This window comes from Aulonocara sp. 'chitande type north' Nkhata Bay, linkage group LG17 (genome assembly GCF_057382095.1).
Source record: "Aulonocara sp. 'chitande type north' Nkhata Bay isolate Kocher_YH1m ecotype deep benthic linkage group LG17, A_spYH_male_GT1.1, whole genome shotgun sequence".
Classification (NCBI taxonomy): domain Eukaryota; kingdom Metazoa; phylum Chordata; class Actinopteri; order Cichliformes; family Cichlidae; genus Aulonocara; species Aulonocara sp. 'chitande type north' Nkhata Bay.
Genome location: NC_141360.1, coordinates 29660338 through 29688122, shown reverse-complemented (window position 1 = coordinate 29688122; position 27785 = coordinate 29660338). Strand labels below are relative to the sequence as shown.

At 38.6% G+C, this 27785-nt stretch overlaps 1 protein-coding gene across 2 annotated transcripts in view; it reads left to right on the top strand.

The window, feature by feature from the left end:
- The window catches only part of cacna2d1a (calcium channel, voltage-dependent, alpha 2/delta subunit 1a), a 100367-nt gene that overhangs the window by 51680 nt on the left and 20902 nt on the right, over positions 1 to 27785 (top strand). For both annotated transcript variants that reach the window (XM_086268123.1, XM_086268124.1), the window contains exons 7-26: positions 1669 to 1800; positions 3548 to 3617; positions 4351 to 4401; positions 6989 to 7088; positions 12402 to 12560; positions 13145 to 13249; positions 13346 to 13424; positions 14770 to 14819; positions 14981 to 15070; positions 16114 to 16176; positions 16870 to 16953; positions 17078 to 17152; positions 17667 to 17738; positions 17936 to 18007; positions 18112 to 18173; positions 18523 to 18599; positions 23459 to 23519; positions 23607 to 23704; positions 25455 to 25539; positions 25690 to 25752. In XM_086268123.1, the coding sequence (XP_086124249.1) occupies positions 1669 to 1800; positions 3548 to 3617; positions 4351 to 4401; positions 6989 to 7088; positions 12402 to 12560; positions 13145 to 13249; positions 13346 to 13424; positions 14770 to 14819; positions 14981 to 15070; positions 16114 to 16176; positions 16870 to 16953; positions 17078 to 17152; positions 17667 to 17738; positions 17936 to 18007; positions 18112 to 18173; positions 18523 to 18599; positions 23459 to 23519; positions 23607 to 23704; positions 25455 to 25539; positions 25690 to 25752 (1648 nt within the window). The remainder of the gene's footprint in view (positions 1 to 1668; positions 1801 to 3547; positions 3618 to 4350; positions 4402 to 6988; positions 7089 to 12401; positions 12561 to 13144; positions 13250 to 13345; positions 13425 to 14769; positions 14820 to 14980; positions 15071 to 16113; positions 16177 to 16869; positions 16954 to 17077; positions 17153 to 17666; positions 17739 to 17935; positions 18008 to 18111; positions 18174 to 18522; positions 18600 to 23458; positions 23520 to 23606; positions 23705 to 25454; positions 25540 to 25689; positions 25753 to 27785) is intronic.

The following is a 27785-nucleotide window of genomic DNA, read 5'->3' as shown; positions in this document are numbered from 1 at the left end:
TTGCATTTTTGCTTTGATGCTTCTCATTTCTTCCTCTGACCCTTTTGACCTCAAGCCTTCTATTGACACGTCAGCACTGAGATGGATCTGTTTACTGTAATTTGTTCCAGTCTATAGCTGAGATTAAAGGACACAGCCCTGCAATACTACAGTGTTGTTGCTAAGGGCTTGTCAGTGGTGCCTAATCTGCCCATGTGGGTTGTGTGAGCTCAATTGTTTGTGATATGTGTGTCTGCATCCATATTCCTAGAGGAGACTATAATGAGTTTGTCAATTGTATAAGATGCAGCTAGGGAAAAAAACATGCGTAGTGAGCGAGGAGCTGCTCTCTTTGTGAGGGATTCATTTTGTCATTATGTATTGACATTCGCACAGATCATGTATCCTGTGGCAGTGAATTGAATGAAATAATAAAGATGCTCTTTCCCTGTTATTCCAGTGTACAGTATGAGCAGCGTGAGGGCATAACAGTGCGTCTTATCCTGAGACTTCTTGTTAGTCGTAGTGGAGAAACCAGCAGGAGTAATCCATTAAGGGCCACTTATCACTGGGACACACACATTACACTATAGTACCAAAGTACCCCAAACTCCCTCTTTGTGGTACAAAGAATTACAGGGCTGAGTAAAACAGGCTTTTGTGAGGAAGGCAAGGAGTTCTAGATTTTTTTATACATATAGAAATATATGTAATTGGAAAGTGGCTCATAGACTGCCAGCAACTGCAGGCAGGTTGAAGAGAGTCAAATAGAGCACCTTATATAAGATTTGCTATAAGATCCTCCGAGTTCGTCTTTGCCTGCTTCAACTGACATTATTATGTGTCTTTATGTGAGTTTGTGTATGTCCTGATTTGACTCCATAAAAGCTGAAAATGCTCATTTAGTTTAGAATTAAGTTTCAGAGTTACAGGTACATCACTCTAACCTTTCTTACATTTTAGCAGACAGCCTAACTGTTAACACGACTGCCTCAGCAAAGCCTTTATCTCCTGGCTGCCCCCTTTTTTATGTTGATGTTTTTTTCCTCTTTTAATTCAGTTGCTCTTAGAACAATCTCACTTTGTTGGAGGCATCTGCATAGGCCACACAAGTATGAGTCATTTCAACAAGTAGCCTACGCTTCCAGGAAGACTGTGATTTCTTTGTATCTAAAAACATTGTCTGGGATTTAAGCCAGCGTGAGCTTCTGTAGACCAACAGGTAAACAAAACAATGCATGTCCAGTCAGTGAGTACCTGGAAGATTTTTTCTTATTCCAGAAATACCAAATTGAATCATACTTTCCTTTTTTTACCTTCATGTCTCTCCTGTCTTTATTTACCTCTTTTTTTGCTCCCCCGCTATAGAAAATGTTTTTAGAGCAAAAAACTAAAATATAAATCTCACTGAAGAAGCCAGACATCACTTTGAACATCAGTGAGGAAGCTTCCTCTTTGCCGTCAGTGTCAGTAGACTAATACTGCCAAATCCAAGTGTGTGTGTGTGTGTGTATATCTGACTTTCAAGTGAGGTTTTTTTTCCAGAATTGCTTTTTTTGAGAGTAAATACTTTCTGAAACATCTTGACATTTTGTGCTTGTGTGATTTTTATGATTTTATACTTTTGCACAAGTATGACTCATTTCATCTTTATTTCTATGTGTTTGTCCATGTGTGTGTGTTTTTCAGCTACCATCATTCTGAATGAGTTAAACTGGACAGAAGCCTTGGAGGATGTTTTCCGGAAGAACAAAGAGGAAGATCCCTCTCTCCTCTGGCAAGTGTTTGGCTCTGCCACAGGACTGGCTCGTTACTTCCCAGGTAAGCAGCCCAGCTTGCAATGGGGCTTAGACCTGCAACTATGTGACTATTTGGTGGTGAGTCAAAGGAACACAAAATTTCCACTAAAGGGAAATCATCTTACAGTCAAATGCATGCAAATCTGGCACAACTCGGGATGGGAAATAGGCAAAGTAGTCATTAAATAATTGTTGTAAAACATATGCACTTGCAAGTGTTTCTTCTCTTTTTTTATACTTTACATAGGAAATTCCTGGTTCCTGTAAAAATAAATAGTGGCATTTTAAATGTCAAATTAACAGTTGCAAACAATAGTTGCAAAAAATGTATAAAAGTACAACCTTTTATGTCTTTTATTTTATGTACACTGGGCATTTATATACAATACTTGAGTATAGGAAGTGTTGTTGTCGTCATTTCTCCTGAAACTACTAGGACTCATGGGTTACAATTAATGCCCCTTCCTGCAAATAAAGGAACACAAAGACTGTTTAGTTTTGACAGAGCCTGCTGTAACAGATCAGTGTGCTATCTCAACAGAGATCTTACAGGACGAATTAGGCATTTGCATAAGTTGACAGACTAGAAAAGACCGTGGTTTTAATCAGTAGGAAACAGGACAAATTATCCACTAATGGCAGACTGGACTGATGCTTTTCTCAGTTGAAGTAGACATGATGCTAAGATCACACCACAAACACAACCTGCAATACTGAAAAAAGTGATAAAAAAAACTCAAGGGTAACAGCTTTTGAAATCTCTACAACTTGCTAAAATGTTTGTTCATGCCTCCACTGTAAGAAAAACAACAAAAAGGTATTAATAGAAAAACAACATGAAGGAAACCACTGCTAACCAAACAGAAATATTGCAATATATCTCAATTTTTCAAATTACATGTAGTTTAGTCATAATTGTGACTTCAATTAATAGCAGTCCATATTCTCAATTCAGAAATTCTGGTAATGTTAATAAGTTCACAGTTTTTGTAAAAGCACAGATTGATTTTGAATCATTCAAATCCTCTTTTGTAGTCTAAGGAAGAGTTTATCATTAGGGAATCCATAGCAAAAGACAGAGTCACACAAGGACCAAGCACCAGGAGCATAAAACATACCAATATTATAAGACTTTGCTGTTTTATCACAGTAAGACTCCTCTGGCAATGTCACAGTGACAAGACTTGAGGAAGTCTTACATTTTCGATTGTGTACAATACTAAAAAGAAGATGCACTGTAAAGACAAAAGTAATGGGCAACACCTTTTGATTGTTGAATTCAGGAGTTTTCACCCTAACCCTTTACATTCACCCATCAACATTATTAAATTTTCCAGGTACATCCATGACCACAGGTGTATTCTCTGCTTTCTCAGTAAATGCATTTTCAAATCTACTCTGGCATTAGCATCAGCCCAAAAATTGTGCACCACAAGCTTAATGGCATGAGTGTCCATAGGCGTCAGGTCCTGCAGGTGTAATGTGACTCAGTGCTTTTGTCCATATAGTGTATATATGTTTTAGTACTCAGTTTTACAGGTTTAGCTAAAGCGGTTTTGAAGTTTTTAAGAGTGACAGACAAGTTGTCTGCTAAAGGCTCTGAAGACATGTGTTTTAAAGTGTGCCCCTTGAGGCAAAGTTTAAAATGGAATGTAATTTTATAGGTAAGAAAGTCCTATTAAGCGAAAATGTCAGTTATCGGTGTAAATGTACTTTTTTTAAGGTCTAAATCTAAATAACCATGTTTTTTCCTTTTGTCAAAATTTCAGCATCCCCATGGATGGACCTAAGCAAATCCCAGAATAAGATCGACCTCTACGATGTGCGCAGACGACCATGGTAAGTGCATCTACTCAGTGTGGTGAGGTTTTTGTGCCTTACTGTCGTCGAGCTTCCATATTTATCTGGTGTTTTTGAGCAGTTGTCATGTGAAACATTTATTATAATAACTGTATTTGCATGTTTCATTACACGGTTTGTCATAAGAGCATCTGCATGCACGCATAGTTTAAAACAATCACATTCACATCTGTTGCCAAAAGCAAAACTAATTTAAACAAACACATCAGAGGACTATGATGATTAAGCCACTGCAGATCAAAGGGTAGCAATACAAAAGCTTAATTAGTTGCCTGAAAATTATTAAAATCTGGCTGGAAGCCACCAGTACACTTTTAAACATGTTATTAAATTTCATTAGCTTCAGACAGCCTGTTAGCATCTGAGCACTCTAACAAAGACAACCAACTGTTTGCTTATTAAAGAAATGAGAGCAGACATGTAATTAACTATTACAAAGTTCAGATTGATTTGAAATGCAAAGCAATTGATGTAAGTTAGTAAGTTTTTGCTTTCTTGCTCACAAAAGGTGAATGTGAGAAAATTTCAAATGTACAGCCTCAAAACTAATATGTGCCTCTTTGTGCTTTGCATTTTAAAAATAGCCTTTCTGCATTACAGTTACTGACTGTTCCTTTGTGCATGTGTGTTTTTCCACTTCTTTGTGCACATATATATCTGTATGTGCTTAGTAGCCACAACCTATGTATGTGTGTCTGCTATTACTCACCAGGTACATCCAGGGGGCGGCCTCACCCAAGGACATGCTGATCCTGGTGGATGCGTGAGTGACGACCTTATGATTCATCCATTACAGTCAGCTTTTATTTTCTTTGGTGTGCCAGAAGGCCCTGATGCTAACCCTCTGACTGGCCTCATCCCGCTGGGCGCTGCTGCGATGTACTCGCATGTGACAATGACAAAGATAGAGCAGCCAGTGAACTGAGCAACCTCGATGTTCACAGTCCAGTTATTTTCTCCTGAGATTTATGCTTTAAAGTTTCCATATTACAGAACTACATAGGATTTTCCAGGAACACACATGTTATGTTTTTGATTTCCCAATTCAAGGTAATCCTCTATTGCGTAACTTTAAAAAATATATATATTATTGTTATTGTTTTTTTTCTGCATTATCGATTCTCCATTTTCATTACCTTAAAACAAATGCGTAGCACTATCAAGATCGTGTAATTGTGTAACTGCTTCTGATGCCAAAGTGATATTATCCACTCAGGTGAATGTTCATTATTAGAGACGGTCATAATCCTGCTCTAGGGCTAAATAACTGCAAAATATGATGAATGAAGAACTGAACTAAATTTGTACACTTGCAACTCTTAACACAGCTCTGGTAATTGGCACATATAAGATTAATGAGGCTCATTAAAAGCTGTCATCACTATGCTTTATTGAAAACCACATTAAATGAACGCCACCTTGATTTTTCCAGTTCTGTCCTCCTTTAGTCTGTTGCTTAGAAGAAGCAGTTTTATTATTTGCTTATACATTATAGGCTCCATTTTTGTTTTGGGAAGAGATGTTGGACATTGCTGACACAGATATTTTGTTATTCATTTTATCCTAATGTTCACAGCAATTAAAAACGTAAACAAAGTGTAAGTTATTTAAGTTCTGTTGACTTACAGAGTGCGAAAATTATTTATTGTGATATGACTCAAGGATTTCAAATGCACTTTATTTAATGTCACACAAACATAAAGTCACATTGTTTGACATCTCTGCTTAGTGCTGACAGGTGGTAGTAAAGTTAAAAAAATGTTATCAGGTTTGTCATCAAAGATATTCATATTTGTGAAACCTTGCGACTTCTCAGCTGCCTGGTGCACGTAAGATTATTGTGAAAGGAATAGAGGTTCATTAAAAGAGTCTTTCAAGGCAAGGCAAGTTTATTTATATATCACAATTCAGCAACAAGGTGATTCAAAGTGCTTTACAAAGACATTAAAAAACAAAAACAATAAAAAGCATGATTTAAAATTGATTTTAAAAAAAGTAGATAAAATCAGAACAGTAGATAAAATCAGTAGTTAAAATATAAGTTTTGAAATTTAAGCTTAAAAGTGTGGATTTGGTGCTTTATTCAAATGCAGCTGAGAACAGGTGAGTCTTCAACCTGGATTTAAATAAACTGAGTGTTTCAGCTGATCTGAGGCTTTCTGGGAGTTTGTTCCAGATATAAGGAGCATAAAAACTGAATGCAGCTTCTCCGTGTCTGGTTCTGACTCTGGGAACTGATTGATAAAAGACCGGATCCAGATGACCTGAGGGATCTGGAAGGTTCATACTGGGTCAGGAGGTCACTGATGTATTTTGGTCCTAAACCATTCAGAGTTTTATAGACCAGCATCGGAACTTTAAAGTCTATCCTCTGACGGACAGGCAGCCAGTATAAAGACCTCAGAGCTGGACTGATGTGGTCCACTTTTTTGGTCTTAGTGAGGACTCGAGCAGCAGAGTTCTGAATGAGCTGTAGTTGTCTGACTGATTTTTTTAGGTAGACCTGTAAAGATGCTGTTACAGTAATCAAGCCTACTAAAGATGAATGCATGGACTAGTTTTTCCAGGTCCTGTTGAGACATCAGATCTTTTATCCTTGAAATATTCTTGAGGTTATAGTAAGCTGACTTTGTTATTGTCTTAATGTGTTTTTCTAAGTTTAGGTCTGCATCCATCACTACACCCAGATTTCTCGCCTGGTTTGTGGTTTTTAGATGTATAGATTGAAGTTCTCTAGTGACCTGTAATCGTTTTTCTTTGGCATCAAAGACTATTACCTCAGTTTTGTTTTTGTTTAGCTGGAGAAAATTGTGGCACAACCAGTCATTAATTTCCTCAATGCATTTACCAAGAGCCTGTACAGGGCCTCGGTCTCCTGGTGACATTGTGATATATATTTGTGTGTCATCTGCATAGCTGTGATAGTTTATTTTGTTGTTCTTTATAATCTGTGCCAGTGGGAGCATGTAAATGTTAAACAGAAGGGGTCCCAAGATGGAACCTTGGGGAACTCCACATGTGATACTTGTCTGCTCAGATGTGAAGTTACCTATTGATACAAAGTATTTCCTGTTCTCTAAGTATGTTTTGAACCAGTTTAGTACAGTTCCTGAAAGACCTGCCCAGTTCTCCCGTCGTTTGAGTAATATGTTGTGGTCAACTGTATCAAATGCTGCACTGAGATCCAGCAAAACTAAGACTGACATTTTTCCACTGTCTGGAAACATGAAGTTATGTTAAAAGAACATTTTACTGCCCCTTTTACAAAATAGAAGATGAATTTCTAATACTTGATTATTCTGATAGATATCGTAACTAAGACAAAGTTTGTTTCCGTTTTTGATCTTCAGGAGCGGCAGCGTGTCGGGGCTCACGCTCAAACTCATCAAAATATCTGTCAGCAAGATGCTGGAGACCCTCTCGGATGATGACTTTGTGAACGTGGTTTCTGTGAGTACTCACACAGCTAATGCTTTGATCTCATCATCTGTCTGTTCAGAATGAATGAATGAATGAATTTCCAGGCAAGCGCAGTGATGAATCTGAATGCGGACTTCTTGTTAATGCGGTGGCTTGGCTGTTTAAGCAGCCTTGGCCTGGATCGAGTCATTGGTCTAAACATGGCAGCGGCCTTTCTAGTAATTTCATGGACGACACATGGATAGATCTTCATTGTGGCTGCATTCGTGCGTGGATGCATGCATGCTTGTAAGCTCATTTATCTGACGCATACGGTGTGTGTATGTGTGTATATTTATTTAGTATTTTATATGTGACAACACAAAACACAGCTTGGGCGAGCCGCAAAAGGCCACAGGATAAGTTTGATGAATCAAAGTATGCTTTTTTTTCTTTTCTTTTTTATTTCACTTTGAATCAGAGGCATGTAGTGGAAATTGCCCGACTGCCCAATTGAAATACGGTAGGACTCTCAGGCATCAAAGCTTTACTGCCATGGGGATAGGGGAAATATTCATCCATCATCATTTAGAGCTCCATCGCCTGGTCAGTTAAAGCTTTTCTTCCTCCTACAGATATTACTTGTGGAAAGAAAAATAACACAGTTGAAAAGGGTTATACTAATAATGTCCCCCAGCTGAAAGAATTTGAGTAGTCCCAAAGAGATATTGGAGACAATTATATTAGCTGTGATAAGGGCTTAAATGCAAACACCCTAACTTCATTTGGACCCTTTGTGGCAGGGCTACTTAAAGGCAACCCTCAAACGCAGTTTTTGTCTGTCCCTTGGTGTATGTAGTGAGCTAATATCTTTTGTGATGTAGAGGAATGCGCTCTAGAGACATCTCTCTGTAGATCTTTTTGTGTGAAGGAGAAAATATCCAAAATCAAATCCAAAGAAAGTAACTAGAAAATTGCAAAAGATTGTTTCAGCCAGAAAGCATTTGAGCCATGTTTTTCTCAAGCATCGGTCTTTCACACAAACAGTGGAACTCTATTAGTCTGTTGTTGTATAAATGGCATAAATCCAGATGCAGAATTATAAAGTTAGTATATAAGTTGTGAAGTGTCAGACTGTGTCTCAGTATCTGAGCCTGGCTTATTGTAACTCCGACTGTAACAGTTTGTTATTCAGATAGAAGTGATTACTGTAGGTGTCAAAGGTGGGACCTACCTGTGCTGTTTATGATGATGATTCATTAAAGATAACAGAGCTTGACCAGAGAATTTCTTTATTTAACTCTGAGTGATCGATAACCCATTTCTATGCCTGTGTGGGGACAGCTAAAACACAGCTTGTGTTTAGCTTTGGCAAGATTTTGTCCTGATAGGGCCCAGATAGCTTTCAGCTGGACTAAGCAAACCAGAGACTGGATGTAATGTAAGCTTCTTCCTTACAAGTCCATGCATTAAGAGGTACGCAGGTACTTAGTTTCACATCACATACTTAAGTTTGAATGTGTTCTATGTTCAGCGTGGACATAAATCACCTGGGTTTATAAGAGTAGCATTTATACTACAGATTGGTTGCCTGGGATCAAGCATCTCTGCTGCAGTCGAATGAATTGCTCCACTTGCTTAGGCACAGAAGTCTTCTGGTCCTGTCTAAAATCTCCTTTATCCGCATTGTTATCTTTGCCTTTCCTTCACATTCTTCTAACAGTAGGAAATACCCATTATGTTTCAGTTTTCTTTCCATATTAAACATTAATTACATTTTCTTCCACTTCCCCTAATAAACCAGCGGTTTCAGCTGAACATTTGGTTTGGGGCTGTCATATCAGCTAAGTAGAAAGGCCCTTGAAGTTAATGAAATAAGGCTCAAGTGTAATAGGTATATTGATCAAATCCAGCGAAGTTTGTAAACTGTAGACTGCATTTTGAAGCTTAAAAATTTGATATGTGCAAGTCTAATCGATTTTTCAAGTTGGCTTTCCCAGAATGGTGCCATGGCGACCAAGGGTGTTGCCTCACATCACACACCTTTCTGACCAAATTCTATATGGCTGACAGCTAGTTGCCATCTAACCATTTATAATGGAACATGTATGCCTTATACTTGGACTCTCTTATTTCATATAGTTCATAATTTTCTAGTAGATTAACGGAAAGCTTTCTTGAAAGGAGAAAGTATTTTTTTTAAATAACTGGAAGGAAAGTGGAACCAAACCAGCAAACCAAAGGCTTCTCAGTTATTTTAGAGTTGAAAATTCCTGTTAATTCAATAAGTAACAATCTTAAAATGCATCCATCCATCTGTTTGGTATGCTGTATGTGCTTTATCTGTCAGTCACTAGTTTAACATTATCTTTATTCTGTATGTATTTAATTTGTTGTTTCTACTTAATGCCATGTAAAAAGGAGATTTTGCAAAGGAGTCTTGTGACAAACTAGATATACCCTTACTGCTTCCTTAGGCTTTAAGAGGTTAAGTAGCAGCCATGAGCCACTAATCAAATGCTCTTGAATAATTGATCTGCAAGTGTAACCACCTCAATAAAAGCAGATCTTTCAGCAGTTTGTCTTTTGGACAGATAAGAATTAAGTGGAGCTGTTTGGCTATAATGTATGGCAAAAAACAAACAAGCATGGTGATGGAGGGGTGATGATTTGGGATTCGTTTGCAGCCACAGGACTTGGACATCTTAATGTCTAGGACTCAACCATGACCTCCCTTGTATACCAAAGTATTCAAAGCTGGATCATGCAACAGGATAATAATTCTTTCCACAGCAGCACAAAAAAATTATGAATCAAGTCAATATGAGTGAAGCTGTTCCAATGCCCCAATCAAAGCCCAGACCTCAACCTGACTGAAGTGCTGTGGTGGGGCCTTAGGAGAGCTGTACATAACCTAATGCCATCAAACCTCTGTCAACTGAAACAAGATTGTAAAAAAGTTGAAATTTTCTTATGTTCAATTACAAGTTTATTTCTTTATTTTCAAGGTATCAAGGCTGGTGGCTTTTTATTGCTGTTTCTATGATATTTTCAGGTCTTTATTATTAGTTAGATGAAGGAAGTTTGTACATGTGCATGTGTGTAGGCATGTGTCTTTGAGGATGAATGTCTTGGCAGCATATGCCCTGAAACTTCTGCCAACATGTTGAATATTTGGAAACAGATACTGCAAGCTGCAAGCCTCGAGTGTTCTAAAAGCATAACAGAATTTGTCATTTGCCTGGTTTTTGTTCCGTTTTGTCTCAGATTGAAATGTTTCTACGTAAATAGAATTATTATTTCCATTATTTCCATGTTGTTCAAGCCTGTTTTCTGCTAGAGAGAGAGTGGTGAGAAAAAGTGTTTGCCCCCTTGCTGATTTCCAGTTTTTTTTGTATGTTTGTCAATCTTAAATGTTTCAGATCATCAGACAAATTTAAATATTAGACAAAGATAGCATAAGTAAACACAAAGTGCCGTTTCTTAATTTATTATTAAGGGTGAAGAAAATCCAAACTTACATGGCCCTGTGTGAAAAAGTGATTGCCCCCTAAACCTAATAACTGGTTGGACAACCCTTAGCAGCAACAACTGCAATCAAGCATTCGCAATGACTAGCGATGAGTCTTTTGGAGCACTGTGAAGGAATTTTGTCCCACTCATCATTGCCACATTAGTAGACAGCAGTAGTTTTGGTACACAGCAGAATTCATGGTTCCAATGACGACAGCAGGTCTTCCAGGTCCTGAGGCAAAACGACCCCAAACCATCACACTACCACAACCATATTTTACTGTTGTTATGAAGTTCCTTTTCTGAAATGCTGTGTTACTTTTATGCCAGATATAACGGGACTCAGACCTTCCTAAAAGTTTAACTTTTGTCTCGTTAGTCCACAGAATATTTTTCCAGATGTCTTGGGAATCTTTAAGATGTTTTTTGGCAAATGTGAGACGATCCTATGCTCTTTTGGCCAGCAGTGGTTTTCACTATTTTTGGCCAGTCTCTTTCTTATTGTTGGATTATGAACTCTGACCTTAACTGAGACATGTGAAACCTGCGGCTCGTTAATGTTGTCCTGAGTTGTTTTGTGACCTCCTGGATGAGTCATCGATGTGCTTTTGGAGTAATTTTGGTAGGCCGACCAATCCTGGGAAGGTTCACCACTGTTCCAAGTTGTCTCCATTTGTGTATAATGGCTCTCAGCGTGGTTTACTGCCTTAGAATCTGCCATAGACATTTGTAACCCTTTGCAACCCTTTCCAGACTGACAGATATCAGTGACTTTGTTTCTCAGGCGTTTCTTTAGATCGTTGCGGGATTTGTTGCTTTTTGAGCCTGCTTAACTTTTTCAGACGGGTTCTATTTAAGTGATTTCTTGATTGTTTAGTGAAACTGAACTCAGCTTTCCAAAAAATGTGGTTAATCACAGTTAATTCATGATTTAACAAGAGGGCCAATTACTTTTTCACAGAGGACAAGGCAGGTTTGGAGAACCTTTTTTCCTAATCAATGAAATCATCATTTAAAAAGCTGCATTTTATATTATATTACTCGGGTTATCTTTGTCTAATATTAAAATTTGTTTGATGATCTGAAACATATGCAAAACACTAGGTGATCAGGAAGGGGACAAACACTTTTTCATACTATTCTACTTATAGATTTACATAAAAGTGCTGAAATGACAGAAAAAGCAGAATTTATTTTGCACCTCTTTCGTATTTGCGCAAGTTTCAGTGTTTGTTTTTGTGCCAGTGTTGAACTTGATCATGATTGGAGGGGTGCACTCGAGTCCAAAACAGATGTTTGGCATTAATGAGCCATGTACCAAAGTCCGTGCTCTGTGTATGTGTGATTATATGTGTGCATGTGCACGTGGCGGGTAGGTGTGTGCATTAATTGACTGAGTTCCATCTGTTCCTCCACATTAACTATTCACCAATATTAACATGAAGATACTTCACGTGTGAATCTGTGTAAATGTAATTTAACCTTTTAATGTGATTTCTGCTTCAAGCAAATAATTCCTTCATAATAAAGCTTTTGTTGTTGTTTTGTTTTTACCTCCTTATGCCACTCGTTTCATGCCCTTACCTGCTCTCCTTCCAATTCTTCTTTTCCTATAGCTCCCTTCGGTCAGTCCAGATTTGATTAAAACTGATTTCATTTCACACAAGTGACATATGTCAGTAATTACTGTATATTGTTTCAAATGGAATCGCTTTAATCTTTTTATCCTGAATGTTGAAGCGTCTTTACATGGTTCTGCAATGAAGGGGGGGGAGCCACATATTTAATAGAAAATATGTGTAAGTGTCTTCCCTGCACTTCCCGTCATCCCTCCTTACCTTTTCCCTCCAGTTCCAAAATGTCGCCAAGAATGTGTCGTGCTTTGGGAACCTTGTGCAGGCTAATGTAAGGAACAAGAAGATACTGAAAAACGCTGTGGAGAACATCACTGCGAATCTCAGCACCAATTACACAGCTGGCTTTGAGACGGCCTTTGAACAGCTTAAACAGGTAACGTGTGTCTAGGGCAGGGGTAGGCAACTCCAGGCCTCGAGTGCCGGTGTCCTGCAGGTTTTAGATATCACCTTGGGTTAACACACCTGAATCAAATGATTAGTTCATTACCAGGGCTCTGGAGAACTTCCAGACATGTTCAGGAGGTCATTTAGCCATTTGAATCAGTTTAAACCTGCAGGACAGTGGCACTCAAGGCCTGGAGTTGGACACCCCTGGTTTAGGGTTATACTTGGTTGATGCATTGAGCTTTTTGCGTTAAATTGCATTATACACTATTGTTCCTTAAACAGTGCTCAATAATAATTGTAAGAATAATGACAGCAAACACTGTAGGACACACTAACAACTCAATCCCAGTGGGCTTCTCCTGAATACTGGGTATGTGTCGACCTCCTCTGGTTGTTTCAGATATTGCAGGTTTGATTTTATTAGTATCAGAGCTGCCGTTTAATTCCTCTTCATCTTTTTTAACAGTAGCAGCAAGTTGAATTCTTTTTTCATCGTCTTCTTTTGGCTGTTTTTATTTATCCTTGGTTAAATAGTGGTTCGTTTTATTTCCATCTCCTTGTTTCCGTTAGATGAATTACTCAAGGGCCAACTGTAACAAGATTATTATGCTTTTCACTGATGGCGGAGAGGATAGAGCAGAGAAGATCTTTCAACTTGAAAACCCACAAAAAAACGTAAGCCTGTAAAAAGTATTTTACAATGTTCAGAGTGAAATACCAGAATGAGCCTTTTAGAATATTTGATTTGATTGCTTCGTCTTTTCCTCGTAGGTGCGTGTCTTTACATTTTCAGTAGGTAAACACAACTACGACAAGGCGCCGATACAGTCGATGGCCTGCAACAATAAAGGTACATTACAGGGTCCGTTGGAGGTTTAGAGAGCTTGTGACACGTTTGTTTCATTCACCTGAATTTTCCTCTGTAGTATAAAATGTATTCTATAGGTACCATTGTAACACCTTTGTAAATAACATATTTTTATTGTAACAACAAGGTTTTAAATGCATACTCTCACTGCCCCCTTTATTAGCTACACCTGTTTAACACAAATATCTAATCAGCAAATCACATGGCAGGAAAATCAACATACTTGACATACCTATCTACCAATCGCTACATTCATAATCTGATGAATGAGCTGGAGAACAACTCTGGGTTATTTTCTTGCCCAAGGATATTTGGTATGCAGCATGGAGCAGCCAGGAATTTAACTACCAACCTTCTGATCAGCCTGGTATGTGAGTGACTGAAGGTTCCATGATGATGATCGCAGGAAGAAGGCAGGCAGAGGGACACAAGTGTGCATACAAATACAGAGCAGAAGAAACTTCTCACCTATGGCAGCCATCTCTGCAGTTTACAGACAACGATCTGAAAAAGAGAAAATATTCAGAGAGCAGCAGTTCTGTGGTTTAAAAACACAGAACTGATGTGATAGTTCACAAAATATGACAATAGAAGACTTGAAAAACGCTGCCGAGTTTTATCAGTCTCAGTTTCTGCTGCTATTCAAATGATAGAGTCAGAATTTAAGTAACATATAAGCATGGATCCACCTTAACTTGTATCAGCTGCTAATGGTGTGGGGGATCATTTCTTGGCACACTTTGTGCCCCTTAGTATCAGCTGATCATGGTTTAAATGTCATAACTTACCTGCATATTGATGTTGATCATATCAATTACTAGTAACCAGTGTACCCATCTTCTGATGGGCGCTTCCAGCAGCTCATATAATCTCAAACTGGTTTCTTGAACACGACATTGAGCTCAGATGGCCTCCGGAATCACCACAGATCATTCAAATAAAAGGACTTTTGGGACTGGGAAGGTGGAATGGATGAGTCACATCATGGTTTTGCAGCTGACAAATCTGCAGCATCTGTGCGATGCTATCATGTCAGTCTGCCTTAAAACATTTTCCAGTTCCTTCTTCAACCCATGCCACAAACATTTAAGGCAGTTATGAAGGAAAAGTCCAACCCAGTACTAGTCAGTGAGGCTAATTGTAGGTAATTGCGACCAGGTGGAGACTAGATGATAAAGTGGTACATTTTAGCGTTTACACAGCATCTGGAGTGAGGATGATTATTAACATGTTTTTTTGCTGTTCAATATCAATACGTTTTTCTTTTCTTGGGGGGGGGGTGTTCGTTTTTTGTTTATAAAATTTAAAAAATATTTTTCTTCCTTAGGTTATTACTATGAGATCCCATCTATAGGTGCCATTCGGCTAAATACTCAGGTAAATACACATTCAGTCACGCTCATGCAGTATTTCTGCACTGTCTTTCATGTCAAAGTCCCACCTCACTTACTTAACCACTTGTGTGCTGTGCCCTCTTGTGGTAGAATGCCTCGTGTGCAGGTTCAAAAGTAATATTCTTCCCTTCATCCTCTTGGCAGGAGTACCTGGATGTTCTGGGCAGGCCTATGGTTAAAGCTAAACAAAAGGCCAAGCAGGTTCAGTGGACTAACGTCTACCTGGATGCTTTGGTATGTTAAGTGTTGTAACCAAAATGCATTGCATTACATTGAAAGAGTGTGGAAGCAGAGACTCTGTGCTTGTGTAGAGCTCTGGAATTAGAAGAAATCTGTTTTATGTCTTCTGAAGAATTTCAGATAAGTACGTTTTATTTAGTTATACTAAACATGGTGGTGTCATCCTGCTCAGCCGAACTCTGCTGAAGTAGTGTTTGCGAAACATTATTTGCTAAAAAAGAAAATATAATAAAATAAAGAAGATCATGGTCGTTAAGTCATTAAGATTTACTTCCCAGTTGAAATTCAGATAAGAATACTGATAAAGTCAGCCAACTGGTTTGGATACTGTCAGTGTTTGGAACAGTATTGACCTCATGTCAGCGCTGGAAATATCTGTCTTTTATTACTGGAGACATCCTGGATTTTATCTGACATCTAGTCATTAAAGCAGTATAAAAAAAGGGATCATATAAAATGCATACAAAATTGACATACAAGTTACAAAATTGCACAAAAACAGAAAATGACGTGCAGTAAGGCATTGATATCATATGCTAAGACTGCGTTAGACACCACTAAGCATTAATCTTCTGAGAGCATCTGTTTCTGTCTCTCATATTGTGTCTGATTTTTGTGTAGGTGTAAATACAATTCCAAATTACCTTAATCTAAAATCAAATAAGCTGGGTTTCATTTGAACACCTGACACAACAGTCAATGTGGTTGTAAAGGTATGCCCCCAGACATACAGCAAACATCAGTGAGATTGGTGAGACATGCCGTTTAGCATGATTAAAGTCTACCTTGACCTACTCCTTTAATCAAAAGGGGTCACCACAGTGGGTACCTCCACATGTTTGATTTGAGAGATTTAATTTTTTATGCCGACTGCTTTTCCTGTTTACTTCTTTGGCTTATGTGTTAACCACTAGCACCAATAAATTTCCTGTATGTAAAGCATATCATGGTGTGAACCTGAGATTAGAATTATGAGATTGCTTTTGTTTACACCTGGGAGCGACTTGTGTTTAAACTGTGCCTGTTTAACCTTGCAGGAGCTTGGCCTGGTAATCACTGGAACGCTGCCTGTCTTCAACAAAACCGGCATAGGCTCAAAGGTATCCAGAACCACTGTTGGACTCCTATGTTACCATTTTTTAAAAATCACTTAAATCATTCTCGCCTGCTTTTGTTTTGTGCCTTAACTTATTCATTCTGTGTTCTTTTACATCCTTCTTTGTTGCATTTGACTCACAAAATAAATGTACTGTATGCCTGACACTTTGACCCCATGAGAGGATTTAAGTCTGTGGTTTTTGGATACTCCATAAAGTTTACCAGACCAAAAAGTAAACATACAATTACAGTCTCATCCTTTACTTTTATCCTCTGCTCTCTTGTGGCTCTAACTTACATCCTCTGTTGATGCGGTGGTCCCCCGAAGCTCGCCACAAGAAGAGAATCTAGCATGTCGTAAAACAGAAATCAAAATGAGATCAAAACTGCAGATCAGAGTGAGAAATGATCCGGTAGCTAAGTGCTTCAAGATGAGGTCACATGTCTACCTCGAAGGACTCGGGCTTACCTCCACTGTGACTGAAAACAAGCCTGGAAATGCCTTGTCAGTGACTCATTGCAACACGTGACACTATTGGGAATTAAACTGTCCAGATTTCTGTTGCACCCCATTTCCTTGAAATTGTTCAGAATGCACAAAGGGACTTGACTCATCCAAAAAGAGCAGCAGGATATAAAGTAGGAGTTCTTGCAGTGATTTTTTTTAACTGTTCTTTCTTATGGCTTTCTCTTAGAAACCTCAAAACCAGCTTATCTTGGGGGTTATGGCGATAGATGTGTCCCTGGATGATATCAGGAGACTGACTCCTCAGTACACTGTAAGGGCAACACAAATAAAGACACACAGATCCTGTGTATTAATAGGGTAGATATTACATTTGATTATTAGTTGCAGTCCTCTTTCACACAGACATTTGCTCCTCTGTTCTTTTTTTCTTCTAGTTTGGTCCAAATGGCTACTACTTTGCCATCGATCCAAATGGATACGTGTTGCTTCATCCTAATCTGAACCCACAGGTAGGCAGAACTTGTGAAAAATTGATTTGTTTCTCCAAAGATTTGCTTCTTATGTTAAAAACCATTAGATGGTCATAACGCCAGTCAAACAGTCATGAAAAATGGCATTCCTGATTATCAACAGGCTTATTGTTATGGTTTTGCAGCCTGTGGGATCACTTATGTTGAGTTTTAGCAATCATGTTGCAGGATGAACCTTTGCAGAAAGGTTGTGTTTCTGTGTATCAGATGTGAGATGTTTCTTTTTTTTTTTTCTTTGCTTACCAGTCTGCTATAGTCATTTCTGTTGCCAATGGGATGTTTTCTTGGATTTCTACACTGACTGTGTTATTTGGCTGACTTTAGTTGTTTATTATACACAAGTCAGCCATATGGCTCCAGGATGGTGTTTGTTGAAGCGAGGCAACACGGGCGGCATTGAGATATGCATTTTCTTGTAAATGTTGTATGCACAAATTGATTACAGCAAATTATTTCATAATACGCAACACTAATTGCTCGCATTTCTGCGCAGACCGCCAAGTTTCATGAACCTGTAACACTGGATTTCCTAGATGCAGAGATCGAGGATGACATCAAAGTGCAGGTTTGAAAAACACATTTCTCTGACTCCTATAATTGCAGGAGGTCACATCAAAATCAGATAAACTGTAATACAAGGTTGCCAAATATATGGCCTGGATCCAAAAAGACTCCAATCTGGCCCCCTGGACATCTATCAAATGAGTCCTAATAAGTGACGTGTCACTATAGTATCATTTATTTGTAATGTTTGGTCAACAGATAAGAAAGCAAATGATTCAAGGTGAAACAGGAAGTGCGACTATATCTACACTGCTGAAATCAACAGATAAGGTAATTTTATTTGATGATGCGTGATCATGATAATTTGGTCATTTTGTCAGCTTATACACATATATATATATATATATATATAGTCATAATATTCTTGCCTAAAGCGTTACATCGATCGAGGTCAGAGGATGTACACCTTTGCGCCGGTGAAGGGGACTGACTACAGGTACGCAAAATATTTTGAATATGATTTCGGCGACGGTAGATTTGGTGCATGCAGATGGTAGGCTTTTTAAACCTCGTGCATGTTTTGCATTCGTACTTTACATAGTCATAATTCTGTTTTGTGCTCATTAAAAATGATCTGTGGTAAGGGCAATATCCAGACACAATTTGGAATAAACTTTTGGAAAACCAGAGTGGCTAGTGTCTGCGCAGCTTACTGCATGTGAACTGGTAAATTATGCTTCCTGCTAAAAATACTTTGCAAGCCTTGCTGAAAGATTTGTGGTGGAAGACTGAGGATTTTTTTTCCAAAGCAAAATGTCATGTTTTTATCATTTGTCCTCTCGCAGCCTGGCCCTAGTCCTGCCCGAGTACAGCATGCATTACATCCGTGCAACAATTGGCGACACAATCACCCAGGCTAAATGTAAGTGCCACACTAAATCAGTTCAGTCTCTTTTGCTATTCAAGGTTTTCCACTCATTTATATATACAGACAGTAAATACATGGCAGTGGGTGGAAAATGACTGTTAATATTCTCCAGTGACATCAATGCTCTCCATGTAAGGGCTAAAAAACACTTGTGTGTCTTGTTATAGTTCCTATTCATCACTTATAGCACACCCCATATTTGCTCACACAGAGATAATATATATACAGATAATTCATTTACATGCTCTCTCCTTTCCTGCACTTGTCACTTGTGTATCTATTGCAAAACCCATGTTCAGTTGTGGTGGTGTTCAAAGTTTTTGTCACCAGACAAGCGGGACGAGAGGCTCCAGTGTCCCGTTTGGCACATATAGTACTCATCACTTCATTTAAAGCCAAATACCTCAGCGTGTGTGAGCCTGCCCGTGTGTGTTACCAAGAGGGTATTTATACATTTGTGCTCAGTCGTGAGATGATATACACCAGATCAGAGCGTCCATATGTGTGGCATTGTCGTCATGTCCCTTTTAAGATCTGTCTGTTCCCACTAGTAAAAGATGTCATTGACTTATAGTGTTACTCAAAGGACATTTTTATTGTGTGTCTATATTCATTGCAGCTAGGTTGGAGCCATGCCTGGTTAGAGTCTGCATTCAGTGGACATTTGTGGATCTTGTAAATGCAATATTACTTTTGATTTTGCATATATTACATAAACCTTACAGTCATACTGGTCAAAGCACATTTTAAGACTTCTAGGCCACCACAGCACACTTCTTATTTCAGGAAAGACACAAAGCCTGCTGGATTCTGGCAGTCTGTTATATTTCATCACCTTTCAATAATCATACATGTGGACAGTTTGAAAATGTCTCTTGGAAGGGCTTTTTGTAACATCTGAGATTTTGGTATTGGCTGAAAGTTTTAAAGTTATAACAGTTGATTTCTTTTTCATTACAGTGATTAGTTTTTGATTGCAGAGTAACCTTGCACACACTAGCAACATTAAATAGTTCAGAATAGAACAAATTTAGCTTGATTCTAACAAATTAAATTAATGCAGAGTTGCTTTTGTGCTGAAGTGTGATGCTGTTAGTGTGAAAATTCAGTTTGAAATTAGTGTGCACACACCTCAGGATCTATAAAAGAGAATGGTCATATTAAAAATGGTCACAGGTGCACTGCAACTGTAACTCTGAGCATTGAAGCCCCACCCACCTGCTGTTTAAACCTTCTGTTTTTTAAGCAGCAGCCAATCAGATTAAGTTACAGAGAAGGAAAGGGAATAGATTAACTGAGGAACTCCACCAAGTCTAAATGTGAGGTAAAAGGACCATAAATAAGAATTCTTTCAGTTGTAATTCATGCAAAGCTTCTTCAATAGAGTCAACTAATAGAAATATGGTAATGACAATAAGAGCTCCACTTTAAATGTAAATGTAAAAACCATTTTGTTCCTCAAGACAAATCAAATGAAGCTTTTATAAGATGACTGAATGAACAGATTTTTGCCACATATCATAACGTTTGTTAAACTGCCCCTTTGTGCTTTCCACAAACTGATTACTTAAACTGTTGGGCACTTTCGTAGAACAATATTCTTATTCAATTTCCCTTTGAATAAAATATTGTGTAAACCCTGTTGGCTTACTTCCTTTCCGGCTCTCTTTTCCCAATTCCCTCTTTCCTCTCCTCATCTTTTCACTGTCCTCCCTTCTTACGTTCTCCTGCCTTCTTCAACTCTTGACCATTCCTGGTGTGTTGGACCCCTGCAGCGTTTTTGGGCAAGTATTCTCCTCCTGTTTTTTGCCTCACAGCCCCTGTATTCTTTGTATTCTCTTATCACCGGCAGACTTTGGATGTAACGTCTTTTCCTTTGGTTCACTCTGTCTGATGCGGCGGACTCACAAAGACGGAAGCATTTTGTTCTAATGATCTGTTTTCCTTCGTATGCTGGTTTCTGATTAATAATGACAGTTCTGTGACACTGAATCAAGCTGCTATTTGCTCTGAGAAGCAGTGCTTCGCATGCAATGTGGACCCACAGTGCGGCGCAGACAGTGTGTGCGGGTCTGTGTGTGCAAGTGTGTATTTAACCCCCCACCTGTTCCAATGGCCCTCAGATGTGGTTTTGGCACTAACCTACTGTAGCAGGAAGAACAGAGGACAGGATGTTTGCATTATTTAAAGGTGAAACCATAAAGGAGAAAGCTGTGAGTCTGTACCCCGAACATGAGTTAGTGTGAGTCTTTGTTTTCCTCACTTTTCTCCTTTTTGACTCACTTTGATTTTTACAACCTTGTTAAATAACTCCTAATGAAAGACAGGATACTTCTGAACACACTAAGCCTCGCCTCTTCTGTCTGCCCTTCTGTGTGCTTTGTCATCAGTTTTGTCTTGTTTGCAGGCATCGAATCCAAAAGTCTCAGCAGAACATCGTTAATCTCTGAAACTGAAGCCTGGCTTGTCTGCTTTATTCCTTTTCAGAGAGTCAGAGCACTGTAAATGTCAGTTTAAAAACACAGTTCAAGTCTAAACCATAATCTCCCAATTCCCTCATCTATTTATCACGCATTTGTTAAGTCGGTGCAGACTGAATTTAGCATTTTAAAGAAGCTCACAAAACAAGCCAAGGGTTTTTATTACATTTTTTATTTAAAAGCCCAAAAAGTAAATTAATTCCTCATTTCCCAAATCTCTCTGCTATCCATCATTACTGGATACTTTGTGGGATTAGTAAGCAGTGACTGAATATAAAAGAAAAACCACATGGGTGCAGCTATTCCCCAACCATGACTACCAAAGAGGACAAGCAGCAGCCGTGTCGCCGTGAGAAATTCTGCTGCATCATATAATCAACAGAGAAAAATGTTAAGGTTAAACATTAAGGTTACGATCCGCGGCATATATTTCCCGCTTCATTTCAATGCACCGTATTTTTAATGCAAATGCATCACAGAAGTATTTTAACTCCACAGATTTATGCTATTGCCAGAAGAATGCTAATCCTAATGCTAAAAACACATATCAAACCTAACTTTAGAAACCGCATTTTAAGCCTCTCTTTGTGTTGTCCATCAGCGCTGTCTCCATTTGCATCCAAAGGGCTAAAAACCTTTAGTTCGAAATGCAATATTTCTATTCAGGACTCGTTCTGTGAATAAAATATTGTCACCTTTGACCCCTGTGGTTTTACCCTGTCTTTTCTTTCCCCTTTCTTTTCCCTCTCGTCTTTACCTCCCTGGGGGATGATTCGCTTGTTCATTCACTTTGTCTCTGCTGGGATTTTTTCCACTCCAGGGAAAAATGGCAAGTATTTTTTCCTTTACTTTCATCTCTCTCCTTCTGGTTCCGAGTCTTAGCGGTCTTTTATACGGCACATCTGGCCAAGTCTGTTCTGGTGTATTTTTATTTTTGCCTTTATACCTGATTTTCACCTGTTTGTGCAAAATTTGAATCTTTGCGGTCTGTAAACACAACTTTTGCCTCAGTTAGTCTAGCTGTACGAGTTATCGCAGCCCCTTATCATTACCAGAACACCAAATGGTGTGTTTGTGTCGATGCTGCTGGTGTCCTGACAGATGCAAAAAGTATGTTCCTTGGAAACTGAGCTGTGACTCAACATAGACAATAATCAGATAAGTTTCTCAATTGTGACGCTTCGCAGCAATTTCTCGTATTTAAAGAAAGTCTAAACGTGTTTCAGCATGCAAGGGACATATTTCAACACAAATTACAACATTTACCTTAAACCTAACCAAGGAGTTTTTAGTTACAAACTTAAAATAAATTAAAATACCAAATGTAAACAAAGTCAGGGGAATAAGGAAAATGGAAAGCTACCAAAGAGAAAACAGACTGCGGATGATCAAACTTGTGACTGTCTTCATTGACATACCCACAACCTTCTCATTGTGGGGACTTTTTTTAAGAGACCTGTTATCTCTCATTGCCAAGACATACAGGGTTTTAGATCGTTTAATACATTTAAAACAAAATAACCTGATAAATAAATACAAAATGCAGTTTTTAAGGGAAAAAAGCAAACCTAAAAAAAGTGGAAAAAGTAGCCGCCACCTAAACCTAATAACTGGTTGTGCTACCTTTGACAACGAGAACTATAATGAAGTGCTTCTGCTACAAGTCTGAACTTTGACTAGGCCACTCCCAAACCTTCATTTTTTTTTAGTCATTCAGAGGTGGACTTGCTGGTGTGCTTTGGGTCATTGCTGTGTTGCATGACTCAAGTGTGCCTGAGTTTCATGGGAAAAAATGCCTCCTTCATGATTTTCTGGTAGAGAGCAGAATTCATCATTCCATTACTGCAACCTGTGCAGGTCGTGAACAGCAAAGCACTCCTAGAACCCCTTGAAATGCTGTGTTAGTTTTGCTGCACGTAATCTCTTCATTTCAAATAATATTTTATCAAAACTCGTGAGGATCATCAAGATGCTTTTTTTTAAATTTTGGTAAATTTAGTCAATCACAGTTAATTCATGTTTAATAAGAGGGGCAATTCCTTTTTCACATATAGCCAGGTAGATTTGGATAGCTTTTACCCCTTCGTAATGGAAGTCATCATTTAAAAACTGCATTTTGTAATTTCTCTGGTTATTTATTTTAGTCTAAAATTTGTATTATGACCTGAAACATGTAAACGTGAAAAATATTCAAAACATATGAAATAAGGAAGAAGGTTATAATAATTTTTTCACCTTTTTGAGGTATCAGTCTCGCTCAGATGGAACATCTCATCTCAATCTCAATATAGTGACTCTTATTAACTTGTCTATTCTGAACCTAATTTTGAACCTTTATTGGGGAAAACTCATATTACTTTATACTTATCGCAGTTTCTGAAAGCCTCATGGCTGACAAGTTTGATGAATATGGCTACACACTGATTGCACCGAGGTAAGAAGGCACAGACAACTTTTTATAAAGTTACTTCTAACATAACTTTTACTCAGTATGACTGGAGAATTGTTCCATTGCCAACAGAGATTACTGCAAGGACTTAAAGCCTGACGCCAACAACACAGAGTTCCTCAAGAGGTTTAACGATTACATTGACAGGAAGACTCCAAACAACCCCATGTGTAAGTATCAAAAAATGAAGAAATATTTACCACAATTTTTGTCCATTTTGCATGTTCTTGGTGCCTATGGTTATGATGTGAGCACTGTTTGTTATAGTAGGTGTACATGAAAAAATTATTTTATTTTTTTACTGGAAGAGTGCCAACCCAAACATACTCCCAGAAGTCTCTCTTTCCAGTGAAGTACAGGTCTGGCTGGATGGTTTGGTGTGCCTGACTAGGCAAAGCTTTGTAATGTTGAACCCCTCTGTTCGTGTTACCCATTTGATGCTAACTCTAAAAGTCTGACCATCACACGCCTGACTGCACATGTGTGAGGCACGTCGGCTTAGATGTGACACACACACACACACAGTATTCGATAGCAATATGCCTTCCACACCCCACCTATAGCCGCTCGACCTCATCCAATTACTCTGTGTTTGTGAGAAAGAGCAGGACACGTCAAGCCGAGAGCGTGAGCGGAGCAATAAAACACAAATCAGGGACCAGTGGACCTTTTCCCTAACATCTGACCAATGCATTAACATCCTTGCCATTTCTTACATGCGCTCATTGATATGGATCACTCTTTCTTTTGGGGGGGGGGGGCTGAGTAAACCAAAAGGTCCCCTGATATTTATAAAAGCTCCTATATTGTGTTCCTTGGTATAATTTGATGGTGTGCATTTAATAACTTACTTCAAACATCTCAACAGGATCAATCCAATAAAACTTTTCACCCAATTGAAATATTACTTTCACCATTATTAGCTGCCAGTTTAATGGAGTCCATAGAGAGCAGAGAAGGAGAGAGAGAGGAGGCCCATGTGGACTGTTGGGGGTTTGAGCATCGTTACACGCTTTACTTGGTTAAGCCACTGCAGTGGCGAAGAAGTTGAAGTACATTAGGAATTCCTGGGCTGCCTCCAATAAAGAATCTCTAATGAAAAACACTGCACAGAGAGGGAAGGTGGAGTAGGAGGGAAATAAAGTGTTACACCAGCTGTTTTCTCTGATGTGTGTGTGGTGTGTCATAAAGGTTGGAGGAGGTGGAGGGGGTGTACCGACGAGCCTCGATGTTAATGGACTGAAGAGGGTCGCCTGTGGGTTCAAAGAGGCGGGCATAGCAACAAAAAAAGAAATGGACGAGCAGCTTGTATCATATGTTACCTTTGTCATGTGGTTTTTCACAGAAGACTGCAAAATGGTTTTTTTTGGTAACACCTGTGCTACCCTACCACCTACCCCAGAGAAGGAGGCGTGTGCATGAAAATGCGTGTTTCATTCCTACAGTGCTTTAATACTTTTTATCTGTTTCTGATTTTAAGACGCTCTTTTCTTCAAAGAGTAATATTTGTTCTGAAAATTTTCATTTGTGACATTGCTTCAGCTTTATTTTTTCAGCTTTGTTTCCATTTGGATCTTTTTAGGTGTTTGTGATTTTGGTAATATCTCAGTTTAATCTTGTTCCCTTCTCTCAGTTAGTGATTTGGTTCTGGATACATAAAATGTGATGCAAATGTTAAAATATTTCCAAGCATGTTTTTGTTTCTGACAGTATTTCTGTTTTTCTCACAGCAGAGTTTGTGGTTACTCTCTATTAATGCTCCACAGTTTTCTTTTGTTTTTATTCCACATAATTTTCTAAAGTGCAACATCAGCTTATTGAGATGAGACAAGACTGATGCCTAACAGAAGTCTACCGACTCACTCGCATATTATTCCAAAGGTAAAATACTGAGGCTCAAAATTCTGTTTTGCTGTTTAGGCAATGTGGATTTGGTGAACCGATTGCTCCTCGATGCTGGCATCACCTCCGATCTAATCAAGATATGGAAAGAAAACGATCCGATGTAAGTGAAGCACCGGTATTTGGTAAAGAATGACCAGGTGGAAAAAATTGAACACAGGTGGTTCAAGTATTTCAGTTAATGTCAAAGATAAAGCACATTCCAGTTTTTGTAACGGTATGCTTTACAGCTTTATTTTACTCTGCTTGTCAGAAACGGTGTCATGTCCAGATATGTTGCGACTGAAGGAGGGATCACACGAGTCTACCCCACAAGGTATTTCTTAGATGATCAAGGGCAGGGTTGATTTAGGATCATGGGAAGAAATATGTAGTATGTTTAGGATTATCTGATAAAGTATTATGATGTGGTCTGCTTATAGAGCACCAACTTACCAATGTAGTGCTTGATTTTTAGTGGTTATGGCATAAAGTCAGATTTGTTATGTATGTTTGGATATAAATGTATATCCATTTACTGCTGTATGTCAGTGGGTGATGGTGGTATAAGCTGAGGAAAGTGGCCCATTGGACCTTATACTTTGGTCCCTAGGTGCTTGACCCAGCTTCTCCTGGGGATTGCCAAGGCTTTCCCAGGCCAGATTGGATATTTAGTTCCTCCAGCAAGTTCTGGGGTTTCCCTGGGGATCCTACCAGCAAAACATGTCTAGAATACCTCTACATAGAAGCATTCCAGCCATCTTAACTGGTCCTTTTCTGTGAGAAAGTCCAGCTACAGTATTCTGCCCCTCCTCTAGCTACCTAAACTTCTAGAGTGATCCCACAGAAAAGTCAATATCCAGTTAGTTCATACACCTTGAGTAAAGGTCGAGCAATAGCTTGACAAATAAATTTAGAACTTTGTCTCCATCCCTATATCGCTCCTATCAACGATAGTGGAGTCAAAAAAGTGGCATCTTACTATATAAGTCACATGACTAGAACTCAACATCCCGTCTGTTGTTTAGGATACGATGGAGATCATGAAACTGTAAAGAGCTTTTAGAAAATCCCAATAATCAAACGGATGGTGACAGTAGGAAGAAAAAAAACTCTTCTTCGGTTGGGGATGAGGGGAAACAGAACAGAGAGAGAGAGGACAAAAGGTATACTAGAGAGAGAGAGAGAGAGAGTCCAATCTATTTTTTTCTCAAGGATTGTTGCTGAAAAATTGTTTGCTTTCATTTAGCACCCTTCAGAGTGATGAGTGATTTATGGGTTGCTTCCCATTCTGGTAAAACCTGTATTTTACTGAATCATTTCAGGTTCAGTTTTAAGGAAGTTTTATTCTTACTTACAGGATAGGGTAGCACGATCTGATATCCTCGTGTTGGTGTTGTTCCCAGATCATCATACTAAATGTTGTTCCAGGATCAACATTGCAAGTGACCAATCAGAATGTTGTGACGTCATACTTTTGCGACTTCGGGAAAAACCGGCGTAAAACCAAAAACTGTACTTAAGCTGCGAGAAACCGCCTCTGTCCGCCGATCAACGGACCCTGACCCTAACCCTAACCGTAACCCTTTAATAAACAGTAAGCAGAATTGATATTGTCCTTGCAACATTGGAATTGCATAAATGCACGAATGGCTTGGCGCGCAAAAGAATAACGTCACAACAATGTGATTGGTCACTTGCAATGTTGAACCTGGAACAACTTTTTCATGATGGTCTGGGAACATCACCAACACGAGGATATCAGATCATCCGGATAGGGTAAGTCATTGGCAACTCTGGTCTGTGGGGTACCGCAAGGCTCTGTCCTTGGACCACTTCTGATTTCTTTATGCATATTACCCCTGGGACAGGTTATCTGTAGGCACAGTGTTTTCACTGCTATGCAGATGACACAAAGCTTTACATCTCTTTAACACTAAAGGCAGTCATCAAGTTAATTAACTAATTTTATATCCAATATATTGAATGCTAGATGGCACAGAACTTCCTGCAGCTAAACATGGATAAGACAGAAATAATCGCTATCATCTCTTCTTAGCAAATGTTTTAAAAAAAATTTTTAATTTACCTGTTTTTTTTATTTTCTTCTCGCTTTTTAATCTTCTCCTGCTACCAGCATTCCCCTAATACTGTTTCATCTTTATCTCTTCTTTAAATATTTTATTGCTATTTGTTTCCTATCTTGTTTTTGATTTTTGAAAGGTGCTCTATAAATACATTTTATTATTACTGTTATTAAATGTGAGCGTGATAAACAAAGAACTGCAGTTAGAATTAGATCTATAGATATTAGAGTCAAAAATGTGGTCGTGGTAGTATTAGATTGGTAATATTTGAATGCACTCGTCT